Genomic DNA, 16,972 nt, shown 5'->3' on the forward strand with positions numbered 1-16,972 from the left:
GGCTTTTGGATTTCATATGTCTACGGGTCTAGCAGTAATCATTCCTGGATCTGGCTGGTGAAACTGAACCTTGCTTTCCCCAAAAAGTTTATTTTTTCAGTTACTTCATGGTTAAAAAAAGGGACTAATACTTTTCCACATAGGGCCAGGTTGGTTTAGACAGCTTTTTTCCCTCAGTAAAATTATTTGGAAACCACTTTAATTTACTGATTTAATTTGTCTGAGACTTAAATTTGCCTTAAGTGTGACTTGAATGTTTGAAATTTTATTTTGTTAATTTTATTTTATTTTTTTTGATAATTTGCAGGGGTAAAATAAGCAAATATTACCTTGAATTTTAAATCATTTCAGTCATGTCTTTTCATACATAATATTGCCATTATACATGTCATACTACTTCCATGTCATCTTTATCGTTAGTACATTAATGATAACGATGTCTGTTATGGTAAGACATTAACATTTATAATCATTTAGGCAGAGTAGAAGAAATGAATGTTGAGTTTTCTGTGCTTGATCTTATCTGACCACAGAGCGATCTTTCCCAAACCACTGGTCCCTGATGGGACAGAGTCCAGAGGCCATTGAGGGTCAGGCTAAACTCTTCAGGGTCCTCATTGCTTATGCAAAATACAATCCACAAATTGGCTACAGCCAAGGTAATGGTATATCATTATTCATTGCACACCCCTGCCTTTCTCTCTGTTCCTGAGAAACTTCCTTATCCTTGTTTTTCTCACCTTAACTAGTTTACTTCGCCCACTCTGTCCTATGCAGTCACCGCCATCATTGACTTTTAATGAGAGTTCATTTAATATGCATTCACATATTTTCAAATAAATACTATATAAATAAATAAACAAATAAATATTAGCATTTTCCTGAGGGAGCACAGTTAGGCCTGTATTAATTTCATTCATCAATGCTGTAATACAGCTGTGCATTAGAAATAGAGCAAGTCTTCTCTGGTTTAATTTTGATAAGAATGGTGCTCAAAGTTTTGGTTATTGGAAAGGAAAAAAACTACAATAACCATTTTTTTCTATAGAAAATGTGGTCTTTCAATTCATCCAAATTTAAACCGAAGAAGTAAAAGTAAGCTAAAATAAATGTAAAAGTCTTTTGAATTTTTTTTTTTTTTAGTGTTTGCCATTATATCGTGTTTTAAAGATATTTTTTCGGCATTGTGGCCTTTATTTATTTTTTGACAGTAGGCAAACAGGAAAGAGGGGTCCAGGACTCGAACCCGGGACAGCCACTTCGAGGACTGTAGCCTCTGCACACGGTCGCGCGCTTAACCCCTACACAATCAGCGCAGTGCCCGCCAGTGTTTTAAGACTATGTTATATCCAGTCAAATAAATCTCGTATGTTATTTCAATTTCAGGTTCCCTTAATAAATGGATTAGATGGAGAGAATTAAAAATTTTCTGCTGTCTCTGTAGGTCGTTTAACAAGTTAATACACAGACAATAAAATAACATTTCAGCCAATCGTCAATCAAGTAGTATACAACCTACGGACCACATTTTCCTGGATTTAAAATATTTAAATCTACTTTGTACTTTGCCATTCAGAAAGAAAGTATACATGTGTCTTTGTGTTTTATAGGGATGTCCTACATTGCTGCTGTGCTGCTCATGCAGTTGGGAGAGGAGGAGGCTTTCTGGGCTCTGACAGCCTTGTTGGATAAACCCAGATACCTGGCTGAACTGTTTGACCTCAGTCTCACAAAGTAAGAACCATCTTTAAATGTGCACAACATGGCTTTGGAGTGATTTCTATTACAGTTTTCAGGGACTTAAGATATTCATGAAAGAAATCAGAGAAAATGTTGAAAATGATTACCCAGGAAGATATTACTATTCAGGTATTTAGCATTTATTTCTTAAGCCATTCAATCTTAAGATAAAAAAAACAAAAAGCATTGTTCACAATGTGAGTTTAAACATATTGAAATTGTCCACGTCTTTGTTTTTAAATTAGACTAAAAAGAAGTACCAAAAAATGTTGGGGTAGTTAAAACCTAACCTGTTGAAGCAACCACAGTTTCAGTTCTGCCTGCTTTTATCAGTATATGTTAAGTTCATACCCTGAAACTGCATCCCTTGTTGTAGTCAGCTTCTGTTTGTTTCTGTTCCTCTACTACAAAACTAAACTGCCATTTTTATTTTTCTTCTAATCAGAGTCCAACATCAAGTGAAGGTCTTTGATCAGTTCCTCAAAAACCGGAAGGCTCAGCTCTCCAAGTACCTGGTGAGAAACAAAGGCCAGTTGGCTTTTCTTACCAATATCTTGGTGTTTCTAGGCTTAGGTGTTCTCTGTACTGAAGAAAATCCAAAGGGTTGATCTACATAGACATATAAGAAGTTTATCTTGCTCATCTGATACTCACAAACTCTGTTCTTAGTTTTCCTTTAAGATAAAGACATTTCTCTGTAATGTGTTTATGCTTATGTTTAACTATTTAATGTTTTTGTCCACTGTGTGTGTGTCCTTGAGGATTTTATTATCCAGCTCAATGTTGGCACACTAATGCTTTAAATTATACCAAAAATGTTCAGATAATTACCCGACTTGTCAATGAAAAGTCTTACGGTTACTTAATCTCGACATTCCTTAAAAATTGTAATGGATGAGGTAACACACAATAAACATACTGTCAATGAAAATGTCATGCATTTGTTAAACTATGGAGTGAGCATAAGAAAGGTGTTATGGTGACACTGTTTTAAAGCTACTATTGCCAAGCTATAAGTAACATGCCTGACCCTAGGTTGACTACTGGAGCAAATAGTACATTTAACAGCTAGTATGTAGATGATGTACTTGTGTGCATGTGTGTGTGTGTGTATTCGTGTTTGTGTGTGTGTCTATATACAGTACAAACCAAAAGTTTGGACTCACCTTCTCATTCAAAGAGTTTTCTTTATTTTCATGACTATGAATATTATAGCTTCACACTGAAGGCATCAAAACTATGAATTAACACATGTGGAATTATATACTGGACAAAAAAGTGTGAAACAACTGAAAATATGTCTTATATTCTAGGTTCTTCAAAGTAGCCACCTTTTGCTTTGATTGCCAAGAGTGTGCGTAGCAGTATTCTGTTGATGAGCTTCAAGAGGTAGTCACCTGTAATGGTTTTCACTTCACAGGTGTGCCCTGTCAGGTTTAATAAGTGGGATTTCAAGCCTTATAAATGGGGTTGGGACCATCAATTGTGTTGTGCAGGAGGTGGATACAGTACATAGCTGATAGTCTTACTGAATAGACTGTTAGAATTTATATTATGGCAAGAAAAAAGCAGCTAAGTAAAGAAAAACGAGAGGCCATCATTACTTTAAGAAATGAAGGTCAGTCAGTCCGAACAATTGGGAAAACTTTGAAAGTGTCCCCAAGTGCAGTCGCAAAAACCATCAAGCGCTACAAAGAAACTGGCTCACATGAGGACCGCCCCAGGAAAGGAAGACCAAGAGTCACCTCTGCTGCAGACGATAAGTTCATCCGAGTCACCAGCCTCAGAAATCGCAGGTTAACAGCAGCTCAGATTAGAGAACAGGTCAATGCCACACAGAGTTCTAGCAGCAGACACATCTCTAGAACAACTGTTAAGAGGAGACTGTGTGAATCAGGCCTTCATGGTAAAATAGCTGCTAGGAAACCACTGCTGAGGACAGGCAACAAACGGAAGAGACTTGTTTGGGCTAACGAACACAAGGAATGGACATTAGACCAGTGGAAATCTGTGCTTTGGTCTGATGAGTCCAAGTTTGAGATCTTTGGTTCCAACCACCGTGTCTTTGTGCGGCGCAGAAGAGGTGAACGGATGGACTCTACATGCCTGGTTCCCACCCTGAAGCATGGAGGAGGAGGTGTGATGGTGTGGAGGTGCTTTGCTGGTGACAATGTTGGGGATTTATTCAAAATTGAAGGCATACTGAACCAGCATGGCTACCACAGCATCTTGCAGCGGCATGCTATTCCATCCGGTTTGTGTTTAGTTGGACCATCATTTATTTTTCAACAGGACAATGACCCCAAACACACCTCCAGGCTGTGTAAGGGCTATTTGACCAAGAAGGAGAGTGATGGGGTGCTGCGCCAGATGACCTGGCCTCCACAGTCACCGGACCTGAACCCAATCAAGATGGTTTGGGGTGAGCTGGACCGCAGAGTGAAGGCAAAAGGGCCAACAAGTGCTAGGAATCTCTGGGAACTCCTTCAAGACTGTTGGAAAACCATTTCAGGTGACTACCTCTTGAAGCTCATCAACAGAATACCAAGAGTGTGTGGAGCAGTAATCAAAGCAAAAGGTGGCTACTTTGAAGAACCTAGAATATAAGACATATTTTCAGTTGTTTCACACTTTTTTGTTCAGTATATAATTCCACATGTGTTAATTCATAGTTCTGATGCCTTCAGTGTGAAGCTACAATATTCATAGTCATGAAAATAAAGACAGCTCTTTGAATGAGAAGGTGTGTCCAAACTTTTAGTCTGTACTGTATCTATAAAGAGGAAACACCTAAACCTCTATTTTACCGATGTGTTTTGTTCTATATTTTTGTGAAGGTCCATGTATCAAAATCCCAATGAATAAATATTAAAGATAGCGTTATAATAGGTTTTGTTATTAATTCTGTATTATTTTTAGCAACAGTATGGATGTTTGCTTTTCTGTTTTAAAGACAAGCAATTGGATACTGGTATAATTCTTTTTTTCTGTTTCAAATATTTGTGTAAATTTTGTTACTTTTGCTCAAAGTACCATACCTTGAGGATCTGATACTGCCCCATGCCTGGTCACACTTTTCGGGTTCCTCTGTTTACAGTGGAGTTCAGAGTATCTGAAAAGAGAGAAAAGGTAGGCACACAATTGTTTGAGTGCACATTGCCAAGAGATGAGTAAGTAATTTGCTAGAGGCCTGTGTAATGAATCCATCATCAGCTAGGCCTCCTCTGCCATTCACTCTATTGGCTTTAGGCTTGTCACTGTTGTTGATGCAGTTTTACACGGGGCACCTTCCTGCAGGGTTGTCATTTCCCACCATAGAAGATGGGACTGAACCATTCTTTTGGTGCATTTAGTGTTTTGGTTTGATGCATGTGTGCAAAGAATTCACAGTTTCATCTAACAGTCTGAAACATGAAAAGATTTCCACCACAGATTGTTCCAACACTCCACTTATTTTTCCACATTGACTTAAAGCAACGTTTACACACTGTTCATTAGACATCAAATTTAGGGTCAAATCTGAACTTTCTTGGGCGCGGCGTTGATGGTGTAGGGGTTAAGTGCGCGACCATATACGGAGACTACAGTCCTCAAAGCGGCCGTCCCGGGTTTGAGTCCCGGACCCGGCGACATTTGCCGAATGTCTCCCCCTCTCTCTACCCCTCTTTCCTGTCTGCCTACTGTCAAAAAAAAAAAAATAAAGGCCACTAGTGCCAAAAAAATATCTTTAAATCTGAACTGTCTTAACATGTCTTGATTTTGTTTCTAAAAAGGGATTTTGCCTGACTAATGGCACCAAAAATTCGCAACATGTCAATAAAACTGAACCTTTAAAGCCTGTGAAAAAAAATAATTTAGTTTGTTATTTCAGTCTTACTTTGTGGCAGTTTGTTCACCAGTTTCACCAGACTGGCATGCTTTCAGGCCCACATGAGATGAACCAATCTCACTTGATCCCACTAGTGTACATTTCTCAGTCATGGCCATCACATAATCCTCTTTGAGTCTTCTTTTTTATAGTCAAAGAAGCGCCATTTAAAGCATGTGCAAACATGAATAGAATTGCATGTTGCAGCTTGTCTAAATGTTGTTTTTTCTGTACTGTTATCAGTTAAAATTTGTTTGTTATTGCATTAGAAATTAGATGTGTGGGAAGCCGGTGTAAGCTAAGCCAACTGATCCAGTCTTGTCCTCAAATGACAGCTTTTAACCAATGTTTTTTCTGAAGAGAGTGCAGGTGAAAACTTTCACATCCAATATGATTTGCAGTTTTTTCATTTTAGCTGCATATTATTTCTGAATGGAAGTAATATTAGCATATTGAAGTGGCCCAGCAAAATGCAAGGAATTCCTTTGTCGACTCACCACCTCTTGCAGAAAAGCTGTGTATATGCCCACTACTAATCAGGGTTTATTATTAACATAATTGATTTTTTTCCCATTCATAGAGAGCTTATTTCAGATCAGAGGTCAGTGGATTTTTTTGTAATGGAGCTGTTCTGCAGAGTTAAAGCAAGCAAGCGAGTTGAGGGGACTTGGTGTGTGTTTTACTTTGTCCAAATGAGCTGAACTACAGAAGCTTAGTACATTTTTATGGAGAGTCCCTTTGAGACCTGGTGATGTCTGAACTAGAACATATTTATAACAAGAGATGGTGGTACACTATCAAAAACTAAATCTTGCAGTCAGAACATACTTTTGTGATGTTTTAGACTATGTCAAGCTGATATTTGCCTGTTAGTGTGTTGTTAGTCAGCATTTGTCTTGCAAGAATGAGAACAGGTTAAAGAATAAGCCTTGTTAAGAACACTTGTCTGCTCTGGCAGACAGAGAAAAACACCCTTATTAACAATCTTGTTTACGGGAGGTGGCCTTTAAGAGCGACTCCTCTGAGACTAAAGGGAGCCAACCATGAATTAGGTCATCAACTGTGCAATATAGAGTAAAATATCAGGTTATACAACATCACAAAACTAGGCTGGAATACAATTTTAATGGACAGCATCCAACATTTTATTGAAGCAACTTATACAAGCACACCTAAAATGGGAAGTGACCAAAATAGTATTTCACTTTGTCATCCAGAATTTTTACAAAGGTTAATATTATGTTTCATTGGATGCTTCACTTAGGATTAATTTAAAGAGCAGATTTTTGATGCAAGTGTCTGTGAAAAACATCTTAAATGCATTGTTGGACATACCAATTTAAGCCTTCCTGTTCTGTCAACCTCCCTGCAGGACTCGACGGGAGTCTTATCAGTCCATTTTGTGATGCCATGGTTTCTCACTCTGTTTACTTCCCTGCCCTGCTGGGATTCTGTTCTTGCTGTCTGGGACCTCACAAGGCTGGTGCACACATACATACACCCCACCACACACACATCCATAAAGTACTATCTTTTTGGGAACTTTACATTGACTTCCATTCATTTTCATTCATTTCTATGGCCTTAACCTTCATAGGAGGAAACATGATTGCGGCCATTTTAGGTTAGAAAAACCTTGTACTGCTGTTCCAACATCTAGACAACGCTATCTTTGATTCTCTCTTTCTTTCTGCTCTCACTCTCAATGTCTCTCTTTCTAAGATACACACACACACATACACACACAAACACACTCAAACAATTACAAGAAAAAGGAAATGGGCACACAGAATATCCAGTGCCTGTATGCTGGGTAATGGGTGCTTTTTTAGCACTGAATGATTTAGATTTTAAAGTTGATACTGGGTTTTTATATACACTGTATATAAAAAGTTAATTTAACCTGTAGGTTAACTTGAGATGTGTTAATACATCATATGTTAGTAAGGATTACCAAATCTGTATTTGCTGAATATTTGCTCAATAACAGAACATTTAAATTTAATTTTATAGTTCCTCAAATATAATACGAGTTTTATCTGTTAAAGATTGTGTAAAGCCCTCATGATTATGTCATAGCTTTGTAAACTCCTCATAGGTTAATGTACAACATGTAAGTTAAATGGAGGCACACATGTGTATTATATGGCAACATTTCAAACGGATTGCTTCCTTGTGACATCATGGACAAATTGAAAGAAATCAGCTAAGAGATCAGAAAGAAAATTGTGGACCTCCATAAGCCTGGTTCATCCTTGGGGACCCTCTCCAGATGTCTGAATGTGCTGTGTTAATTTGTTCAATTAATTATGCGCAAAGATAAACACCATGTGAATGTCTAGCCATCATATTGGTCAGGAGGGAGATGAACCAGAGGTTCTGTGTCTCAGACATAAACGTGCATACCAACCCCAAAACAAAAGCAAAGGGCCTTGTGAGGATGCTCGCTGAAAGACCACTCTGAGAGGAAGAAGCCATTACTTCAAAATTAACATTAAAAAATAGAGATTACAGTTTACATATGCATTGGGGGACAAAGACGTAAAATTTGGAGACATGAAAACAGTTCTCAATATTGAAATAGTTTTGATTCCACAATCAGAACATCTTAAATGCATCTTTAAAAGTCCAAAATGAATATATTTATGCCAGTGAATGTATGTATGAGTTACCTGCACTGTACTGTATATTGTAACTCAAAGGAAGAACTGACATAATTTTGTAACAATGCAAAATATTTTCAAATGTGTCCCTTACTTTGTTCTAGACATTTTCTTTTAAAATGTTTTTCTCTGAATAGGCCTGTCTGCTGTGTTCCGTACCGCTCTGACCATCATTGAGCTTCTGGAGCCCCGACTGATGGAGCTGAATGATGAAGGAACGATGCTCCCCCTGCTGTTAAGAGTACCTGTGGATGTGTAAGTAACATTTATCATGTTATTGAATAAAAAATGCAGACACACAGAAGCACAGATAATGGAGACATAATTCACATTTTGTTCTCCAAAATATGTGGCCTGGGAAACCCATTCTGGAATGTTGTCCCAGATCATCCTCATGAATTATCCAAATGTGCAGCTCAGTTTTTAGGCTCAATTCTAAATAAATCCATAGGCATCTCATGAATATCAATTGGCGTGTCAGAAATAGAGATGTTTAGACGCTGAATGTTCCGGAAAAACTAGGTTGTCCATGTTTTTCCAAGGATGTTTTTTTTAAATGCTTGGATAAAACATCCTTTTTACTGAATTAGTTCCTCCAATGGGAGCCAGTTCTGCTTTCTGTCTCAGTCTTCTATGTCTTGATATGCTGAATACAAATGTGACATGCCGCAGACGTGTTTTGCTGACATGAAGCTGTAGTTATGGCAACTTGGTAGGGTCAGTGGTTTTGGTTCATGTAGCATGTGTCAGGGCATGAAGAACTGATGCAGGTTAATTATTAAGATCTAGTTTATTATCTGTACTTTAATAAATATGCTCCCTTCAGATGCTTCAGTTTAACACATGTAAGATATTTTTACTACAAACTTCTTACAGTTTGTACCACATTTAGTGTTTAAACTCTTATTGATGAATCAGTGTTAAAGTGGTGTTTGGGAATAACTGGTGACTTCTAGGAGCATAAAAGGACACATTTTGTAAAATAATTGTGGGAAATACCTTCACAGCTGTTGAGTCTAAAATTGTACTAATGTTTTACTCAAACCACTTCATAGCTAAATTATGCAGATATTTTCTTACAAAGGTCACATTTTAATCCATGCACAAACCTCTTCTGCTGTTTGTTCATGCATAAATTAAGGCAACCCTAGAAAAACCTGTTTTGTTCTAGTACTGGTTTTCGGTGGGCAGACTGCCACCACATCACATTGAGAAGTCATTGTTGCCTGCTTGGCATTGTTGCAAAAGGTTAGTCAGAAGTCAACACTAAGTGGTATGACTGCCTCTCTGGGCAGGATCTCCTTACAGGGCAGATCCTGGGAATGGTAAAGAATGATGAGGGGAAAAAAGGTTAAGTGCTGTTGGGTCAAAAAGCAGCAAAGAGAAAAGAAATTGGGAGATAGACTATCTTCAGCCTCAGTTTTATTGTTTTCCTATCTCAGGCTGTGTCTTGTTTTTTGTGTCGCATTAAACATGTGGTGCAGTAAGAACAATTTCAAAAAATTCATTGAGAAACAGAGAATGTCAATAACAATAATAAAGACATGCTTTCAGAAGACAGACAATATATCCATTTGTACAAGATAGAGAGGACGTTGCAAACTGTTGTATAACCTTGATTAGGGATATTTTCTGATTTTTCTTAAACATATTTGCAGTTTTAAACAATACTGCAAATAGGATTTGTACATCCATATATTGCTATTAGAGAAAGTGTCACTTTTATTCCATAAAGTCCTGCAATTCCTAAAGGAATTCTGTGTTTATGACAATTTATGAAAATAAATAATGTTTTATTACTGATTTTCATTTGCTCTTTAAGTTTTTTTGTTTTTTTTTATATTACCAAATAAAATCAAATCACTTACATTTTTACCCTAAAGTGAACCAGTAGTATATAATTTGCTAATGTTGCTAATTTGCTAATTGTGCTAATTTTTCAGCTTCTGAGGGCAGAAAATGTTTCCCGTTTAAGAAATGTATGTTTTTGAAGACTCGTGTGAAGCGTCAGTTAGATAGCATTGATGTCACTATTTGTAACATACTAATAAAATGGATGTAACATGAATGTAGCATAGAGTATCTACTGATTAAGTGAAGAAGGTGAACTTCTTGCTACTTTATGCAAATGAGTTCAGGTAATTGTGTTCTGTTCTGACAAAAATGGCCTACAATTTTATGTTCAATTACAGAGTTGCACATTTTAATCAAAACTTAAATACAGAAAAAAAACTAATAACATTACCTTCTATATATCTTCAAAACCTAATAAACTTAAAAACATTTGATATTCTATTATATATCAAGTGCAAAGGTACCAAAAAGTAATAAATACATTAATATTTGTGTAATTTATTTGTCATGTATATAAAAATATTTGAAAATATCATATTAAATATTTAAATATATACATAATTATGAAAATCAGTGATGTATTGAGTATTTAAATAATTGGGAATTTCATAGATTAATGTTTATATGACATCTAATGTAATAAGATGTCATATACAATTATTTGAGTATTCAGCACATCTTGGTAATTATATTGACTAGAGCAGTATGAGCCTCGCTCACTGACTGATGGATAATTTTTCACAGGTGAAATTAATTCATGATGCACTACAGCATGCAATCATGAAATAGGCAAAGACTAAAATTTTTTTTTTTTCTAAAAACAATTCTTTATTAATGACATTTTATGATTTTATGATGTTTAACAAACTATTACTTTATTTCAATTTAAATAAATTCTTGACACATGTATGTTATTTAATAATTTGTTTGTTGATTTGTGGCTCTATAATTATGGCATTGATTGCAGTGCAGTATAAGCATCTAATGAATCATGTAATTTAGTGAATGTAATTTTGTCTTGGGATTAAATCTGATTTTAAGCATACTATAAACCCTTAACATGTGTTCGCTGGCTTATTTTTGACCTCATTATAACTTTAACACTGCATTAAAATGAATATGTGATGTGGACTTTAATTAATGCTGTGTGATGAACAGTGAGCACATTAACCTTCACTACGTCTCTGAAACACTGTTGCTTTTATCTTTGCTTTTTAATGTGCTGATGTCTTCTGCTCACAGTCCTGTCTCTATCGGTCTCCGTCCCACACACTCCCTATACACACAGTTCTTTTAAGCTTCTCTGTTTTTTTTCCCCTTTTTTTAAACTTCTCCCTTTATATTTTCCATTAACCTTCTTGGGCAATCCATCCTCCCACAGTCTCTATTTTTTCTGTGCCCCATTGCCTGCTGCTTTCATTAATTCATTAATTCATCCTTATTGTTGCACTGATGCCTTCATTCAGTTAAAGGGTTTAACACATCATTTCTTTACTTCTCAGTGGGAAATCTGGCTTTATTTAAAGGTCCGATTTTGTCTCTCCTCATTTAAATGACTAAAGTTAAACTGAGGATTACTTACTGTTCTGTGTTGCTTGGTTGGTTGTTATGTATTTTCTATATGTAAATCAAACTCATCCCTGTTTTTCCACTTTGTAGTTTTATCTTGTGCAACTTGATAGAAAGAATTGGTTAGAAAACTTTACAAATTAGATGTCAGAGTTTTAATAGATCCAGCTTAAAAAAAAGACAAATTTCTTAGAGAAATCTATTTGTACATATACAAACATGAAAGAAAGAAAGAGAAAGAAAGAAAGAAAGAAGCCTAAAAATTCCTACAGTTCTATTTAAACAGAATTAAGAAAGGCTTTGAAGCTAAATAAATTGTGAGGAAAACCAATACATCTTCAGCCATTATTTTCCTAAGGTCCTACACATATTTTACAAAACTGCTCCCTTTGCACCCCACAAAATGGATAAGTAAAATGTTTTTCCAAAAAGCTGTGGACCACATAGCCAGAGGTAACAACTGTTTAGCAATTTTGTGTTTTTTCTACATCTCTTTTATGGTCCTGTCACTGTTTCTGTTAAAATTCAAATGTAAGCTGAGAAAGTTTACTGAGAGGAAAAAGTAAACATGGTCAAGGAGAACCTAAGATACAATGGTTCTGGGATGATCTTTAGCCTAGCCCTGCTTTCAAATTCAAAAAAAGAATATTCAGAGCATTTCTTAAGTAGTTAACGGCAATGTCACTGTCACCTACAGGTAGAACACGAGTACTGTAGTGTTTTTCATCAGAATGCAACAAACTATGTAGACAGATTGTTTTGTTTCTTTGCGAAATCAGATAAACAACTGTCAGTGTAAAATAACAAATCCACTTTAGTGTAGCTGGAGCCCAACAAAAACCCAAGATACAGGAACTGTCTATTAAAACATTATTCAATACCACGTAGAAATCACTGGTGGTTGTAATAACTTGAGGAGGATATGAAATGACCAAAACTGCAAAGTACAACATGCTGAAGGAGTGAAATGAGTTTGAATAAACCGGGGCTCTACAACGTGTGATTCCGAAGCTGAAAGTAACTGTTTGACCTTCCACAATGGCTCCCTATACCTTTGGCTAAAACTGATACAGAACCAAGAAAAAATCTTTTTAATATAGATATATTAACAAATGCAGTTTTTTAGCAGTTTTTCAGTTTTTTCATTGAATTATTATTTTTTTTATTATATTTCTTTTCACCTGTATCAACAACCCATAGAAGAAAATGTATCCATCCTCATTTTGCAAAGGTTTTATGTTTTTCTTTATTTTAAAACCTGAACATAGAAATAAAATGGTGGTTCTTTAAACATGACAAGTTTCTTATCATAGATATTTATCACAAATTATAATTTGTCCTTTTTCAAAAGGTCGTTTATCATTTGTGGCTCTAAAGTCTTATTTAGCTCAGCTGAGGGCAAAGATGATTGATTGTAAAGGTTGCAGATGCTTGTATTAGATCGTTATTTTAATATCAGTTTGGAGAAGGCAGATGGCTGTGTGCTACCATGAATCTTCCCTATGAAACATGGACTACAAAACAGTCCCCCAGTTTTCAGTCAGAGTAACTAATTTAAAAGGAAGGAATTGTAAAACTAAACTTTCACTTCACACTCTATCATATTTTTGGTTTTACACTGCAGAACCCCATGATCATTTTTAGTGCACAGCCACTGGCTTACGTCTCAGGTGTAAATAAGCATTTTGTATAAATTTGGCTGTAGTTTAAAGATTCACAATGTTTCAGTGAAGCTCTATGACATGTTTGAGACAGGAGATGTTTTAAGATGACGGTACTCCTCTTGGTGCTGGTGTTCTCACAGTAGTTGTTACCTTTAACCTCTAGGAAATGCTCATTTGAATTTACCTTAAATGCTGGTACATAGAGTTGTCTGCTACAAGTTGACAATTGCCCAAAACCTTTCTACAGAACCTCATTTCTAACATGCCAAACTATCATTTTATGTCTTTCAGGTTGTAGTGGAGGATTTTTAACCCACTCCTATTTCTATAACCTGCATAGTTCTGCTAAGAATTTGCCAAAGTGGTTGAGTTGGTTTCATTGTCTGAACTTTTGGGCAGTGTCACGCTTTATTTTATTCTCCTTTTTAGCCATACGGACATAGATTTACTCATTCTGTTTCTGCCTTTCTGTATTTACAGTCAGAAAGATATCTTCATATTAAACTCTGTTTTTAATTAATCACGACTCTGTTTGTTAGGTTCATGTTGTTCTCATCTGTCTAAAGGGCAGTTAGTAAAATTTGCTTTATTCAGCTTCATGTTCTTGTTTGGAAACAAAGGTTCCTTAATTGCAGTAGGACTCTTTTCTTTTGCAATTGTTTCGACAGTATGCTGATAGAAGGGGAAGACATGCAGCAAAAGTTGCCTGGGCCAGGATTTGAACCTGCGACAGGATGCGTCAAGGGTCGAGGACTGAAACTTATGAAAATGGGTCACGCGTTTTACCCTTGTTCCACTGCCGCGCCCAAACGTAATATTTTAAACAACTTTATGGTTAAATATGGAAAGATTAGAAAGTATATAAGAGTAAGTAACTGGAAAGTAATGAATTATTTAGAAACTACATTTAGAAAATATTTTTTGCAGTTCTGATTATAAAAGAAAGAAGCTGACTTTTTGTAAAAGTCATTTCTTTAGAATAACGGTCATCAAATTCCTGTAAAAAAAAAAAAAGTGTGCTCATGTATTTGCACGTGTGTCTGTACATGACTCTGAGAGTGTACCTGAAAAGATCAAAGGAATTGATGTCTTTTGAAGCTTGTTCAGATATCACCCCTACAGGATCTGGAAACCCCTCACCACTGGACTCTGATCCTCACTAAAGACACGTTGGAATGCAAGTGTCTCATGAATGTGCGTGAGAGAGCAAGCTGTGCACATATGCTTCTGTGTGTGTACTGGAGCATCCTGACAGGCTGAGAAAAGGCTAATAGATGAGTCACATGTTGGTGACTATATGGTATTATGCTCTGTGTTTATGTTGCTGAGAACCCACTAAACATTTAGGGTCTGGCATGTTTATATAGACCAAAATGCTGCAACTCACAAATTGTGATACATTATGGTCATGGATTGCAAATTTCCTCACATTAAAGTTTGGGCTTTGGGGTTTGGTTTTCTGTGGTCAGGGTTAGAATAAGGGGATTTGAGTTTGTGTGTAAGAAATAATGAATGTGAATAGGAACCTTCCACTGTTACTGGAAGCCACTACAGTTCGTGTGTGTGAGTGTTATACTGGAGATAATCCATCACCCTGAATAACTGCGTGCGTGAGTGAGTGATTCAGGATGAGTCATCCTTATTTGCTGGCGTGTCTGACTGTCTAGCCCTCAAGACAGTCAGGAAAACTGAGCTGATTCCTTTGCTGTCTTCTGATGCAGTTTTACTACTTTCTCTCTCTCCATTAGACTTCCGCTGCCTCCCTCCATTTTCTCATTTTCATATATATGAGTGCTCTTTATTACCTCTTAGCAGTTCAGGTTATCAACTCTTGACATGCTTTCTTCTTTCAGATCCACATTGGAGCTGCTTTCAATGTGATTGCCCAAAAATATGGAAATTTTCCTAACAGAAGTGTCTGCTCTGCAGGGTCAGAAACACCAACTCAGTTCTGAATCCTCTTTTTAGCTACAAAAAAAACGACATTACTGATGATGATGAGAAGATGGGAGAGCAACTGAGATTTTATAGATTTGTTTTTCTACAAGATTACTGTAAAGTCGTTGAAATAATCAGAGACAAAAAAATCTTTACTTTAATGACCTGTTTGTGTAGTTCTCGCATTACTGTACATTGTTTAATCTTGTCATGCTATGCTGGGTCTGAAACGCCATCAAATCATGAGAAAGAATTCCCTCTACTTGCTTTGAAAATGAGTAGTTTCGTCTACTGAACTTTTTTTAAATTTCAGATACTTTTCATAAATATAGTGCTGCTCAATCATTGGATGGAAACATAATCAGGTTTTTTTGACATGATTAGGCACTGTTTTCTTATTGTACTTAAAAGACCACTTTTTTCCCCAAATGATTGTTTTCTTTAAGTGGCATCCATTGTTGACTTTACAGCAATTTTTGGGTAGTTACCATAATACAAAGGTTTTAATATTTGTTTCAAACCCACTAACATTTTCCATTATAATGTTCTTATAGTTTAAAGTAATTTTAAAAGAATGACAGAGAAGGTGACACTGCCAGTCAGCTGGTGGAAAGAAGGCTCTTATACTCTCTTTCCTCCCTTGCAAGAAATATAATTTCAGCTCTTTTCAGTTGCAAAAAACACACTATTGTCGAAGTAAAATCAGTGCCACCCATCACTCTTATTAAATGGTTAGTTCTGATCCTGTGCACCCCCCAGTATGGTTTTCTGAAATTCATGGTACCACTTCCCTTACCTCTAGTACAAAAATGCCATTTTATTTGGGGCTTATTGAAAATTAAAAAATCTTTGGAGTGGTGGAAGCCAACAGCTAGTTGGAGGTATGCTCATTAGCTATTTTAGCTGCCTTTAGCAGTGTAAAATAACTCAAAATGATAATGGTTAGATCAGTGGGATAAAATGCTGAGTTAGAACAACATCCTTGTTTCTTCGTGGAGTTATGCTGGTTGAAGGTGAACTTTGACTTAATCTGCCAGATCCGTGGCAACCCATCAGTCCTCTCTAACTCCACCAAGAATGCAGTAAACCTCTGGATTTTGATGGTATATTTCTGTGCTTTGCAGGTCTCATAGTTGTTTAAAAAACAGTTTGGCAGACGGCTTATCTGGCAAATGAAATGATTAGGTGAACTGATGCAACCACTTAAAAAATCTGAATTTGTCCTTTAAGTTAGCATGTTATAAAGATAGTCTGCAGGCTACAAGGGACATGTTAAACAGCTGACTACCTGAGCAGATAGCCTGACTAATTAACCGGCTGGAATCAGCTTGCCATCTTCTTAGCCTTACTCCTTAAAGAGCAAATTGGCAAAAAATAAATAGAACTGTCGCCAATAAGAACTGTTCTGTTTGCTTTCTCTTTCTATTATAATCTGTACCTCTATCTATCCACTCCAGCTTCCTTCTTTATCTTTCTTTAATTTTTTTTAAATCTCCTTCCTCTTTGCGTCTGCTGCAACGTTTTCATTCCCATTCTGTCTTCCATTCCCAGCCCAGAGCTCTCCTTCCTCCTTTTTACATTTCTCTAACTGTACTGTAGCAGATGCCAGAGTCCCGTTCTCCTCTGCGGGCTCCCATGATACCTACTCTGTTGTCTTCCGGTCTGCCTTCTGCTTG

The 16,972-nt window shown here is 36.5% G+C and overlaps 1 protein-coding gene across 12 annotated transcripts in view; it reads left to right on the plus strand.

Moving 5' to 3' along the window:
* si:ch211-266k8.4 (TBC1 domain family member whacked) overlaps positions 1-16,972 on the plus strand; it is a 71,203-nt gene that overhangs the window by 9,432 nt on the left and 44,799 nt on the right. For 8 of the 12 annotated variants that reach the window (XM_047382743.1, XM_047382703.1, XM_047382670.1 and 5 more), the window contains 5 exons: positions 534-659; positions 1,611-1,734; positions 2,186-2,255; positions 6,981-7,087; positions 8,409-8,526. In XM_047382743.1, coding sequence (XP_047238699.1) covers positions 534-659; positions 1,611-1,734; positions 2,186-2,255; positions 6,981-7,087; positions 8,409-8,448 — 467 coding nt within the window. In that variant the 3' untranslated portion in view covers positions 8,449-8,526. Of the gene's footprint in view, positions 1-533; positions 660-1,610; positions 1,735-2,185; positions 2,256-6,980; positions 7,088-8,408; positions 8,527-10,214; positions 10,340-16,972 lie in introns of those variants that run through there. The other 4 variants (XM_047382731.1, XM_047382711.1, XM_047382694.1 and 1 more) reach the window with 3 other exon arrangements.

Source organism: Girardinichthys multiradiatus, chromosome 2, assembly GCF_021462225.1.
Source record: "Girardinichthys multiradiatus isolate DD_20200921_A chromosome 2, DD_fGirMul_XY1, whole genome shotgun sequence".
In the NCBI taxonomy this organism is placed as follows: Eukaryota; Metazoa; Chordata; class Actinopteri; order Cyprinodontiformes; family Goodeidae; genus Girardinichthys; species Girardinichthys multiradiatus.